This window comes from Coptis chinensis, chromosome 2 (assembly GCF_015680905.1).
Source record: "Coptis chinensis isolate HL-2020 chromosome 2, ASM1568090v1, whole genome shotgun sequence".
Taxonomy (NCBI): Eukaryota; Viridiplantae; Streptophyta; class Magnoliopsida; order Ranunculales; family Ranunculaceae; genus Coptis; species Coptis chinensis.
This window is the reverse complement of record NC_141457.1, coordinates 40,833,380-40,847,569: the sequence shown is the minus strand read 5'-3', so window position 1 is coordinate 40,847,569 and position 14,190 is coordinate 40,833,380. Positions and strand designations below refer to the sequence as shown.

The 14,190-nt window shown below is 40.8% G+C and overlaps 2 protein-coding genes and 1 long non-coding RNA gene across 3 annotated transcripts; 1 reads left to right on the top strand and 2 right to left on the bottom strand.

Annotated features, from left to right (window-relative positions):
- The first annotated feature begins 1,253 nt into the window (after positions 1-1,253).
- Positions 1,254-6,139, top strand: LOC147516051 (LRR receptor-like serine/threonine-protein kinase RPK2). The gene is made up of 2 exons (XM_086588731.1): positions 1,254-4,912; positions 5,040-6,139. The coding sequence occupies exon 1, from the start codon at positions 1,586-1,588 to the stop codon at positions 4,835-4,837; it is 3,252 nt and encodes a 1,083-aa protein (XP_086444857.1). The 5' UTR covers positions 1,254-1,585; the 3' UTR covers positions 4,838-4,912; positions 5,040-6,139.
- Positions 5,056-9,138, bottom strand: LOC147516050 (LEAF RUST 10 DISEASE-RESISTANCE LOCUS RECEPTOR-LIKE PROTEIN KINASE-like 2.4). Its single transcript, XM_086588732.1, is given in 4 exon segments — positions 5,056-6,054; positions 6,056-6,287; positions 6,389-6,418; positions 7,320-9,138. Coding segments are annotated over 4 exon segments (1,872 nt in total). The 5' UTR covers positions 8,065-9,138; the 3' UTR covers positions 5,056-5,189.
- A 408-nt stretch (positions 9,139-9,546) lies between these two features.
- On the bottom strand, positions 9,547-10,331 carry LOC147516049 (uncharacterized). Its single transcript, XR_015210911.1, has 2 exons — positions 9,806-10,331; positions 9,547-9,686 (listed from the first exon to the last, which is right to left on the bottom strand). It is a non-coding gene; the product is annotated as an uncharacterized LOC147516049 (long non-coding RNA).
- Between the last annotated feature and the right edge of the window lie 3,859 nt (positions 10,332-14,190).

Here is a 14,190-nt window from a genome sequence, read left to right as displayed (position 1 = left end):
GTCTAGCATCCGAACTTCCAAATGATTGGCTCCTTTCATGACGTCAAAGTCACGTCTCTTACACGTCAACACTGTCCTCTTAGCTTTAAGTTGTGATGAAATCTGGTGACCTCATTTGGTCCAAATTCACCTTTCTTAATGAGATTATTGGTAAGTTGGGTAAGATTTGATTGGATTCGTCAACCTTATTGGACCAAATACTTAGTTTTCCGTCTTCTCTCTAATATAATCCCGCTAATGTGTCTTTGGGACTTTCACTTTCACAAGTAACAAACTAACAAAGACAGTAAGACAAGGTGGGGCAGTTTGTAATGCAAAACTTCAATATTATTATGCATCACGTAGCTATCAAGCTGGCAATATCATCAATAGTTTTTGTTGGAAGAGGAAACGAATCTTTTCATTTCATTTTGATATTTTTATTGTCGAATAGAGAAACTCTAAAGGGTGACATCCAAGAAGGTCCAAAAACATTCAGCTCGATTCGCGGTTTATTTTGGTTTCCAATGTACTCTCTCGAGAAGGTTTCTCTCGATACCAAGTAATGCAGGTCCCACCCAACCCAAGCCATCCCAGTTCCAACTTCATGCTTCATGTGAATTCATGAGTTAGGATCAACATCAAAAGAAATTCACTTGGAATCCACGGTTATTGGCTAGGAAGTGTTACATTTTCCTATGGCTAATTGAAAGAACCGAATTGAGATAAGGGGGAAAATGGCCGGAAAGAAATGCTGAAATGGATATATATAATTGGAAATACTCAAATACGTGTTGGGCTGTTGCTTCTTATGACGTGGTAGTGTGGTACACATCCAACAAAGACATTAGACAAGGCTATATATTGATGGTTTTCCGTCCATGTGATGTGCCATTCAAACACACCCACACGTAAGCTAAAAATTAGAGACGACTGATATGGACCCAAACTTCGTTGGAGCACAACCAGAGCTCTGTGCACCCACTAGGCCACTAGTAAGTAGTAAATAACTAAATATACAAGAAAGGGGTACAAATATGATTATTTATTTTTTGAGTATGAGTAATTGACTAATTGTTTAGAGCATCTTTGGTTAAATGCTAACCAGTTGCTGACAATGGTCGCCTTGTTCCTAAAATATCAAAATTTTTGCAATAGCAAAGTGACTTTATTAGGTGGCTTTAGGGTGGCAGAAACTCACTAGCTAGTTGGATTGAGATCTCACACAGTCATACTGTCTCTCTGAATAAAAATGCTACTTAAAACTGCCAAGGGATGTTTTCTATTTCTTATTTTTTCCCTAATGCCAATGGCTGTTTTCTCTTTTTTATTTTTCGCTAACGCCAATGGATGTTTTCTCTTTCTTACCTAGTGAGTAGTGACTTCAGTAGTTACTTGGTACAACTACGTGACTTTGTGACTACAGAGTGCAGACACTCTTGGAGCAAACTGCAAAGGGAGGAGATGGTAAGTAACGCTTTCCTTTGATTCCCAATTCAACCAGGCAACCATCATCATGTGACTTTTTACTGTCTTTTTGTCTTCTACCTCTTCAACCCTTTCCATATATATCTGACACAGCCTCATTTCTCCCACGATATAACCTATGTTCTTTCGTCACCTCACTTTAAAACTCTTCCTAAAGAAGAAAGAAAACCGTTTTTGTTCGTTTATTTTGAACACTCAAGACAACCGTCTGTTGTTTCCTGGAAAACCATTTCCCCTGAAAATGGCTGCTGTCTTAACGTTTCTAATACTTTGTAGTCCACTGTTTTTTCTCTCTAACCCTGTAACCTCTATACCTCAAGAGGCAATGTCACTACTTGCATTCAAGAAGTCCATTTCTGTTGATCCTTTCCGTCTCCTCTTGGATTGGAACGTTACCAACAACTACTGTAGTTGGTATGGTGTCACTTGCACTGACAAACGAGTAACGTCTTTGAACATAACCGGAACGTATACTACTAGTCTCACAGGGACTCTAGCGGCCGAGGTTGGTAACTTAACCGAGCTTCGGGCTTTGTCCTTGCCTCATAATAACTTTACTGGAAACATTCCAGTGGAAATAACTAGGCTCATGTTTTTGGAAGTACTAGAACTTCAAGGAAATAGATTGTCAGGAAGTCTTCATCGTAACCTAGGTGAAATTTCTTCTCTTGGATTGCTTAATGTTTCTTATAATTTGTTATCTGGTTCGATTCCTGAGAAACTGATTGGTTCTGCTAGGATAAGAAGTATTGATTTGTCGTATAATCAGCTGAATGGTAGAATTGTGATTGATAGTGAAAGTAGATGTGAATCACTTGTATATTTGAAACTTTCTGGGAACTTCTTGACTGACAGAATTCCGGCGGAGATTGGAAACTGCTCAAATTTGAGGTCAGTTTTGTTGGATGAGAATATTCTTGAGTATAGAATTCCGCCTGAGATTGGTAAACTTTCTCAACTTGAGAATCTTGATGTTTCTAGGAATAGTCTCACTGATAAGATACCGAAAGAGTTAGGAAATTGTAGTAAGCTCTTTTCTCTTGTATTGACTAATTTGGTTGATTCACAGTCAGGGAGGGATAGTATTAGAGGAGAATTTAATGCTTTCGATGGAGGAATACCGCCGGAGTTATTGTTGCTATCTGAACTTGAGATTCTTTGGGCTCCTAGAGCAAATCTAGGTGGTAGATTACCGAGGAATTGGAGCGCTTCGTGTAAATTGCATGTAGTTAATCTTGGACAGAATTATTTTACAGGTTTGATACCACGAGGAATGGGACTGTGTAGAAATCTTTCATTTTTGGATCTGAGTTCAAATCTTTTGCTTGGATCTATTCCTTCACAGCTGCCAGTTCCATGTATGGTTTATTTCAACGTGAGTCGCAATTCGTTATCTGGTCATTTACCAAGATTTCCAATGACTAGTTGCACTAGCAGTATGATATCTTCATATAGTCAAGATGGTAATTTGGTTGAGAAGCAATATATAGGGGGTGTTTTTCTTCGGGGTTCTTGGATTAATGAGCAATTACCGTCCGATGGGGAATTTGTAGTTGTCCATGATTTTAGTTGGAATATTCTTAGTGGAGCATTACCATTGTTCTCATTTGGAGATGGGTTTGCGTCGATGCTTGACAAAAAACCCTCTTACAAGCTATTGCTGAACGACAATCGATTAAATGGATCACTTCCAGACGAGCTTTTTTCAGCTTGTGAATATTTGCAAAGCTTGGAGGTCAATGTGACTATCAATCAGATATCAGGTGAAATTTCTGGAGGCTTACTTTTAAACTGCTCGCAGCTAACAGGCTTTGAAGCAGCTTATAACGAGCTGAGTGGGTTGATCCCACCTGGTATTAGTGGTTCACAGATGCTTGAATATCTGGACTTAAGGGAAAACAGGTTGACTGGATCCATTCCCGACCAGATAGGGAAGATGAAGAGTCTGCGGTGGATTCTACTAGGTGGAAACAAATTGACAGGAAAATTTCCTACTCAGCTTGGTCAGTTGTCTTCTCTTGTAATTTTAGATTTATCTGAGAATGCTCTAACAGGACGTCTCCCAGATAGTTTAGTAGATGCAACTCAACTTCAAGTGTTGTTGGTTGATCACAATAAACTTTTTGGGGAGATCCCTTCATCATTTTCATCTCTAGCCAGTCTTATTATACTAGATGTTTCTTTCAACAACCTTTCTGGCCTTATACCCGATTTTCAACATCGGATCGGCTGTGATGGCTTCAGGGGAAATAAGTATCTGCAGCCATGCTCCGATCCAACCTCAGCTTCTCCATCTGGGCTTCCTGTCCCATTGTGGCATGGTCAAAGGAAAAAGATGAGGTTGGTTATTATATCTATGGTGACTTCTGCATCGGTCCTGGCCTTTATTCTAGTTACAGTAATAGTTCTTGTGCCTGGAAGGAGAAAGCTTGCTAGATTTGCAAGTCTAAGAAGGAAACTAGTTGTGTCATTTGTTGAGGTTCCAACCGAGCTAAATTACGATAATGTGGTCAGAGCGACAGGGAATTTCAGTGTCCAGTATCTGATAGGCACAGGTGGATTTGGAGCAACCTACAAGGCCGAGCTAGTTCCAGGATTTTTAGTAGCTGTGAAGAGGCTTTCAATAGGAAGATTTCAAGGTGTTCAACAGTTTGATGCAGAGATAAGAACTTTAGGAAGAATTCATCATAAGAACCTTGTAACACTTATTGGCTACCACATGGGCGAGACAGAGATGTTTCTGATATACAATTATCTCTCAGGGGGAAATCTTGAAACTTTCATACATGAAAGTTCGGATAACAACGTGAAGTGGTCGGTGATCCACAAGATAGCTGTAGATATAGCTCAGGCACTGGTTTATCTGCACTACTCTTGTGTCCCCCGGATAGTCCATCGGGACATCAAGCCAAGTAACATCTTGCTCGATGATGAGCTTAATGCGTATCTTTCAGATTTTGGATTGGCAAGGCTTTTAGAAGTTTCTGAGACGCATGCTACTACAGATGTAGCTGGTACATTTGGATATGTTGCACCTGAGTATGCGATGACATGCAGGGTGTCTGACAAGGCAGATGTTTATAGCTTTGGTGTCGTACTTTTGGAATTGATGTCAGGGAAGAGAACTCTTGACCCTTCATTCTCCGAATACGGGAATGGGTTCAATATAGTTTCATGGGCACAGTTGTTGATCAATGACAGGCGCTCATCTGAGTTTTTTTCTCCTGTTTTATGGGAAGTAGGTCCGCAGGCGAATTTGTTGGGGATGCTAAGACTTGCATCAAGCTGCACAGTGGAGGCACTCTCGGTTCGCCCATCAATGGAGCAGGTCACAGAGAAGTTGAAACAGCTGAAAATTCCTGGAAGCTGATTACCAGTGCTGAAAAACTTGTTATTGGTGAAAGCTGTGGGATCTTATGTTGCTTCAGAACTCTGCGATATTGAGGTCAGTTTATTTCTTCTGAAATCCCCATTTTGATTATTCAAAATATGCTAATTTAAGCTCTAGATTTGTCTAATGACCTCCTATTTTCATGAACATGTAACTGTTAGCTATCTTTTTATGCTAACAGATAGCACTCCACTGCGGGTGAAAAAAGAAGATATAATATAATCTTGGGAACCCATATATCTTTTACAACTGCTGAAAAGTAGTGCAATACCTATCTAAATTTCAAGAGCAGTGTCATAGAACAAATCCAAATTCGGTGGTAGAATAACTCTTATGACGATGAAATCGAAGATTGTGAAGGTGGATGAAGAAAAGGATTTGGAGGCATTTTTAAATCTTCATTGTTTCCTTCTAACATATCTACCACCTTAGTCATTGAAGGTCGATCTGTTGGGTGTGTCTGTATGCACCAAAGAGCCACTACGATCATCCTTTTGGTTGTTTCCTCTTCAAATATCTCACAGCAAGATCCTTCCACATTGAAATCTGGTTTAAGATGATTATATATCCACTGGGGAAAATATATCTCACTCATGTTCTCCACTGCCACATCAATGTTCTTTCTTCCCCCAATCATTTCTAACACCATCATTCCATAACTATAAACGTCTGCCTTGTGAGACACCCCTCCAAAGTTTCTACAGCATACTTCAAGGGCAATATAACCTATAGTTCCTCGAGCTCCAACCATTGACACAACACTGATATCTCTTGTTGGACAGAGTTTAGCCATCCCAAAGTCTGAGATTTTTGGACACAAGTCTTCGTCTAGAAGAATATTGTGAGGTTTTATGTTGAAATGCAAAATGCGTGTGTTACAACCACGATGCAAGTATTCCAACCCTCTAGCAATGCCAAGTGCTATTTGGTAAAGCTTTTCCCATCCCAAAAGAGGCATGGTGCTTGATTCCTTCTCTTTGTAAATAAACCTTTCGAGTGACCCGTTCGGCATGAACTCATACACAAGGGCTCGTTTGGTTTTCTCGGCACAAAACCCGAGAAGACTTACCACATTGACATGGTTTGTCCCACCAATGGTGGCAACTTCATTGACAAAATCTTCACCATTACCCTTGGATTCATTCAATACCTTGACTGCCACTAAACGGCCATTGCGAAGCTTTCCTTTGAACACAACCATATCCTCCTTTCCCTAATGTGTCCTTAAAAGAATTGGTCATCTTCTTGACACTTGAATATTTGTATCTCTGTACTTGTAGAGCGCGACATCCATAACTCTGTAAGAACACTTCCACATTTGTTGAAGTTTCCGTTTTATTCCTCCCACACGAGCATAATGAGGAGATATTCTTCCTATACATAACGAGTAAGATTAGAAGTACTAGTCCTCCAACTCCAGTGGATACACCTATAAAGTGTAAACAGAGAGATAACCTTTTAATTTAGTCTAAAAACTGTAGAAATTTCTATAAAGAGTTGATCAAGTAATATGTAGTATATATAGCTCACCAATTATGATCTTTTGTCCAGTACTTAAGTCTGCAATGCAAACATGTGATTCTCGTTAACATATATACATGCATGACCATAGTTACAAGCTCATATTATTGAATTGTACTGTATAATGATTCTCTTGTGCCTTTTTCTTAGAAATTTGAATGTGCATTACTCTATCTCCATTTATAATACCAACCATATTTGAAGTGTTGTCTGAAAAATAATTTTGCTCGGGCTTTTAAATTTACACTTATGAGTTCATAGATCATCTTTAGGTGGTGGCAAACAACTGCTTTTGGTAGTAAATTTGAAAAAAAAAAAAAATACCTGGTGTCAAGTTTGCGGATACGGCGCTGCACTCAACCCGGAGCACGCCATTTCATTTGCCTCCTGACTGTTTTGTTGACTTTTTCAACGCGCCAGTGAAGTGGCGCGTGTGTAGGGCCTATCAATATTTGCTACCATGCACCTAGAGTTGGCACTGTTTTGCAACCCAAGTTTGTCAAATTTGTTTGCAAAGTTCAACAATTTGCTACCACCACCAAGATATGCCCTTAGATAGTATGCAATTTTGTTGAGTTCTTAGATGGTAGGCAATTTCGTATAATAAAAAAAAAAAAAAACGAAGGAAAAGGCACTTTGCAATCCCAGCAATACGAAATGCAGCCTAGCTAAGTTCAAGTTGGTCAAAATTAGCCGAAGTGATAGTTTAGCTTCGAGCATGTTTGATTTGAATTCATGATATATTCTAGAGAATGTAAAAGAAATTTATGGAAACAATAATCGCAACTACAATATTGTAAATTTCCCTATGGGATCAGAAACTTTGCGAAAAACTTATCTAGTTGGAATGTTTGATATTGTATCTAGGATTGCTTTAGAAACACGAGATCTATGAATTCAATTGAGCAAGAGATTAAAGAGAGAGAAATTAGAAACTTACGAGATGGACAAACTGTATCCTCAAGATATAGAAATCCGCATACGCATCGAGGAAAACCTGTAGTAGTACTGTACTGGCACATACCCCCAGATTTCTCGCAGACCAGACATTCAGTAGGCGTAGACCATACGAGCTCAAACCCCAATTTATAAGCTTGTGAGAAATTTAGACCTGTGGAGAAACGGTAAGGTGCTACCACACTCTCCGAACAGGTTCTGTACCCGTCAAATCCTTCTGGGATTGAATATGGATAGAAAGCATAAGAACGTTCATTTGTATTACTGTTGTTGTAGTTGTCTAGACAAGGGAGAAGCTGCGTAACACCATAATTATGGTTATTGTTGGTACAATTGTAGAAGAAGATAGCGTTGGCAAAATCATCGCGTCTGTGTAAATACGGTGTTGAGTCGGATAAGGAGAAATTTCTTCGTGGTTGAGGACAATCTTGTCCTTCTATATCCGCGTCTACTATTGTTACAATTTGCAAGTCGTGTCTTATATCTAGCACAAGATAAAGGTGGTTGGAGATATTAATGAACGGGCGGTTATCTAAACATTTGATCATTAATCCTGGATATCCCTCTCCCCATCCGAAACTGAAATTCCTGCCCTCGGTATTAATATTAAACGGGTATCGAATATTAGAGTCGGAATCATAGCCGTACGGACAAATAATGGAAGACACTGGAAGAATTTTATTCAAGCTGATGACGATGAAAGAAAGGAGTAGAAGCAATTGAAACATGACCGCTTGATTCCGGTACCCACACTCTACTTCTTCCGTTGATCACCAAACCATCACTCTGAACAACGAGAAGAACAACCGTGATAAAATCTGCAATAACTAGTCCTATTTCTTATATATATTGTAAGGTAAGTAAGGAAACCAACAAGAACATTGCAACAAAAGCATACCAAGAAATGCCCAAGTGAAAGAGTCCCAGTATGTAACCCCAATTCTTCATTCGGTAGCTTACAAGCCTTACAGTATGCGTCCAAGGTTGCACACTGCAAACACTTGCTAGGGTGTTCGATCACGACCAAACACGATCACTAAATGTGTGGTTAGGACTTAGGAGTCTAGATATTGCGTCCATAACACGTCCACGAAGATGCAACTTGTGTTGAGGTCCAACACTGCGGCTGAAACCAACTTCAATGCATACAAAAAATTCCAAAATATGTGTGGTTAGGAGTCCATATATTGCGTCCATAAGAACAAGTCCAATGGAGAGCTGCTAAATTGGGCTGCTAAAAGTGCCACATAGACTTTTTAGTTTGCCCAGCCAAATTTGGCTCTCCAAAATAAAAAAACCAATCCAATCGTTTTTTTTGTTTTGAAGTGCTAAATGATACGAACGGCATAGTTTCTGTCGTCCGTCCATTATTTTGTAACTTCGATTGAATTTTTTTTGGACGGACAGCACAATTTCTGCCGTCCGTCAAAATTTAAAACACGGACGGCAGAAACTATATCGTCCGTCTCCCGAACTTATTATAGCAGCTGCTAACGAAGGTCTTAACTTTGGCTGGATTTTTTACTCCTTCCAAATTTAAGACCCTTTTAGCAGTTCTATTGGAATGACATTTTTGTGGTTAAGGATGCTATATTTGTCTTTAGTACCCCATATACCCCCATTAGACTTGTTCTAACACGTGCACCACGATGCAATTTGTGTGGTCCAAGTTGCACATTGTGTTGAGGTCCAACTTCAATGTAAACGAGTTGTTTAAAGGAACTTAAGAGTAAAGACGTAGAAGATATTTATTACTAACTCTATCCCCATCATTCCTTAATTATCACACATACTATTGATACAAAAATTTCCAAAATGACAAAGAAGCTTGACTGATACTTTCAAACAAACGCAGGTTCCAGGAACCGTTATCTTACATCTTTCCAGACTGAGTGTCCCACGACAGGACATACGGGGATTCTGGGTGTAATTGATCTTCTGCAACTTAATGCATTAGAAAAGTTCAGGTACCTTTGCAAATAAGAACAATGAAAATCAATATTTTGAAAAAATGAAATAGAAAGTGTTGAATTTTAACATTCTTTGGCCCAACTGCAAGTGACCTCAGTAAGTGCAGTCCCACACTCTCATCTAGCATCAATACAGAGAAGAGACTAGCATCATGATCGTCACAACTTATCTACCAAGTGAGACGGCTTAGCCCCCAAGAAAACAACAAAAGATGAAACATGTACCAATATAATTCAGCAAATGAGAACTATTTCATCATTTAGTGTCGTCTATATTGGAAAATATTATTTACATAAGATAATTAACCGAGACCCTCTTCAAGTTTTATTACCTGCTTTCCAAGAGACTCCCCATGGCCATACCCAGGTATTTATTTCCTCTGGAAGGGTTACAGGGGAGCAACAAGGATTAGTATTGTCTTACTTTACAAAACTAACATCCCTGAGTAGAGAGTTTCTGTTAACACTTAAACAATAATCAACATGATCAGTGAAACACCACATTGCTGAAACACTTTATTTTCTTTACTAGTTTCGGGACACCACCAATGTCAGTTGTCTAGGCTCTCCCGTTGCTTGAGATATACATTTTGTCCGTCATATTGATCTCCCGGGGCCTGAAGAATAGTGTAAATGTGTAATGGATGTATTAGTCAACCACCATAAAACTATTCTTGGTGATGATCATGCAAATGAAGACAATAGAGAATTCTTTGAAAATCTTAGAGTAGATTCAAAGATTACTAGATTAGTAATGAAGAAGCAACTCTTCTTACATCAGCATTCACTGAAGATGAGATCAAAGAAACTCTTTTGAGATGGATAGCTATAAAGACCCAAGCCCAGATGGATACACAGCTCAATTCGTCAAGTTCAGTTGGTTTGTGATTAGGGAGGATTTATTGTTGGAGATTATACCAATACCAATCGATTCCCCCACTACACAGATAACTTGTATATGAACACAATTCAACTCCGGACAAAATCTAAATATCAACTACAACCTATACTAACATGCCCAACTCGCTAAAACGCCTATTAACAATGGATAATAATGTAAAGCAAAGAAAAGCAAAACCACAACACAAAGATTTACCGTGGTTCGCCAATGATGCCTACTTCCACAAGAGCCGGTTATTTATAAAGTGGGAAGGAAGATTACAATCTCTCCTTTTCGGTCTCTCACCTTACTAGATCACTCTTATCTCTTTTCTGGGGTTGTATCTGCGTAAAGGTTATCTCAATCTTGATAGCTTTCAAGATTGGGTTTTCTCTTTGTTTTAGTCCGGATTCCAATCCTTTCCGACTTGGTTAGGTTAGGTTTTTCCAAACCTTGATTTTTGGTTTTTATCTCCAAAACCAAATTTGTGATTCTTGTGCGAGGCCCACGAATTACACACTGGGGCGGCGCTGGCTTTGAGCTGGTCGGCTTAACGCATTAGAGTCCGGGCTGGTCCCTTTGAGCTGGTCGCTACTTTAACGATCTGATCGAGAGTCGAGCGGCGGGCGCTCGCGATTAATCCGGCCAAATTTGCTCCGTTTCTCTCCAGCTCTGTTTCTCTCCTCATGTGAAGGATAACTCCAATAATCTCCCCCTCCCGAACAGTGAGGGGGGAAACCTCCATGCAATTGCCAAATCAACAGGAGGAGTTTGCTACTATTCCGGCGATAGCACAGCAAATATCAAACTTACCTTTCGGTAAGACTTTGGTCATCATATCCGACCCGTTCTTGTCGGTATGGATCTTCTCGATACACAAATGCTTGTCTTCAGTACTTCTCTAATCCAATGATAACGACGTGTATGTGCTTGGATCTAGAATGAAAACTTCGGATTCTTGCTCAAGTGGATGGCGCTCGACCGTCACGTAGAACTACAAACTGTTTTACGCTTTTAGCCCTAGTTCGTCGAAGAACCTCTTCATCCATAGCATCTCTTTGCAACACTTTCGGTCGCAATATACTCGGCTTCAGTAGTGGAGAGGCAACACACTTTTGCAACTTAGATTGCCAAGAAACCGCTCCCCTACAAAAGTAACGGATAACCCGGAGGTGGACTTCATCGAGTCAACATCACCGCCATGTCTACATCGATGTAGCGCTTCAAGTAAGGGCTTACTTCCACCAAAGCACAAACATGATTTGGAAGTGCCTTTGAGATATCTCAATATCCACTTAACACCTTCCCAATGCTCGACCCGGATTTGACAGTAAATCGCTTACAACACCAACGGCGAAAAGCAATATCCGGCCTAGTGTACACACCATGACATACATCAAAGCGCCCCATCGCGGATGCATAAGGAATCTTTTCCATCCGACTCGCTCATGCTCACCCTTAGGACACATCTCTTTGGTCATGCGGAGCTGGCCACCAAGAGGACAACTAACTGGCTCAGCTTGATCCATGTTGAATCTCTTCAACACCTTCTCAATGTAGCTTTCTTGAGAAAGCCACAACTTCCCACTCTTTCTGTCACGAGTGATCCGCATCCCAAGTATCTGCTTTGCTTGACCCAAATCCTTCATCTCAAAGGACTTACTCAAGTCTTTCTTTAGTTTGGATATCTTGTTGATGTTTGGGCCAACTATCAACATATCATCCACATACGAAAGAATAACTATGAAATCCCCATCCGAAAATCTCGAACAAACGCGACAATGATCGGAAGCGGACTTCTTGTATCCTTGCTTCGCCATAAAGGAGTCAAACTTTATGTACCAATCGCTCTCGGTGCTTGTTTTCAACCCATACAAGCTCTTTATCGGCTTGCATACTAGGTGCTCCTTGCCTTTGACCTCAAACCCTACGGGTCGGTCCATGTAGACATCTTCTTCAAGGTCTCCATGAAAAAAGCCGTCTTAACATCTAGCCGCTTTCAACCTCTAGGTTCATACTTGCGGCCATACCCAATACCTGGGATAGAAGTCATCTTCACTACAGAGAGAAAATCTCATCAAAGTCAATCCCTTTCCTTTGACCGAATCCCTTCACACAAAGGCGAGCTTTGTGCCTTGGGTGAGGATTGTTCTCCTCATGCTTGACTTTGTATATCCACTTATTCTTGAGAACTTTTCTCCCTGTGGGTTTCTCAACTAACTCATAAGTGTGATTCTTATGCAAAGAATCCATCTCGTCATGCATGGCCTTCAACCACTTTTCTTTGTCTGTACCTTCAAGTGCCTCTTGATAGTACATAGGTTCTCCACCATCCGATAGTAGCACGTACGTAAGTGTGATAGTACCTGGTTGAAGCTAGTCTCCCTTTGTCAGACCTCCTTGCCCCATCTGCTAGTGCCTCAGGAGGTTGCACTTCTGCTTGCTCTGGTGGTAGTTCATGCATCTCATCTGCATCTTCTATACCAATAGGTTCTATCCCATCATGAGCAATAGGATTCTCATCATAAGCTTCAAACTCATGGTTCTCTGCATTCTCAATGCCTTCTGCACGTTCCACAGTAGGAACTTACGGTTCGAATCAACAAGATCATTGGTGAAAGCACTCAGCTTTCACCCTCTTCAAAGTCTGCTATGGTTTGGTCTTCTAAGAACACAACATCTCGACTTCGGATTACCTTCTTGTTAATCGGATCATAGAGTTTGTAACCAAACTTTTCATCTCCATAACCGGAAAAATGCACCGCTTGGCTTTTGTCATCAAGCTTGATCTCTCATCCTTCGAATATGCACAAATGCCCCGCACCCAAATACCCCTCAAGTATCCATAATCAACATCTCGGCCCGACCATACTCTCTCGGATAATCACTATTCGGAGGCTTTGCGATGACAAAGTTGATCACATGCACGGGCCAGACGATTGCTTCTACCCGGTAGTTTCTAGGTAGCTTAGAGTGAGATAGCATGCATCTCATCCTCTCTACAATGGTACGGTTCATCTCTCGCTATTCCATTCTCATTTGGTGTCTTGGGAACGGTCCGCTTTCATGGCCGAATCCCATGACTCGCAATACTCTTCAAATGGCCCAATGTACTCACCCCCATTATCCGGCGAATACACTTCAACAACTTCCCGGTCTCTCTTTCCACCATCTTTGTGGAATTTCTCAAACACGCCAAGTACTTCATCATCCTTGGTCTTCGACTATAGGCCCATATCTTTCTTGACGATCATCAATGAATGTCAAGTGACGGCTCCCCGGTGGGACTTCACTCTCATAGGACCACATAAGTCCGTGTGCACTAGTTCAAGGGCGGTGTCCTTTCGCGGAGACGGAATCTTTGGAAAGACACCCGTGTTGCTTTCCTACCAAACAAATGAGTACATGTATCTAAATGTGTACCTTTAATGTCCGGCACGGCTTTTGCTTAGCAAGAACTTCCATCCCTTTTATGCCCATGTGTGACCGCGATCTCAGTGCCACCAGTTCGGATGAAGCTTCTTTCTTCACAAGATTCACTTACGCTTTACACAAACTAGCCCGTGTTTTGTAAAGAGAGCAAGTTTTCTTTCCTCGAACGCTACAATGGAACCCTCGCTTTCGGTTTCCATACCCCGTTACCAAACGAAGTTTACAAAGCCATCGTCATCTAATTTCCCGGCCGAAATTAGGCTTAACCAGATGTCGGGGGACATGTCGTACATCCTTGAGTGTCAAGGTGTAGCCGACATTGGTTTCTATATGAACATCTCCAATGCCTATAATCTTGAGACTCCTTATTTACCCATCCTTACTTCACCATATTCACCTTAGTTGTAGGTAGTGAAGAATCTCCCCGTCTTGATTGACGCGTGATAGGATGCTCCTATATCTATCACCCACTCGTATCCCGACATGAGGTACTAAGACAAAGACACCACCACAATCCGACACAATTCCACTCAGTGCGTTGACTAGTGCGGTAGTAGTATCTCTGCTCGTGT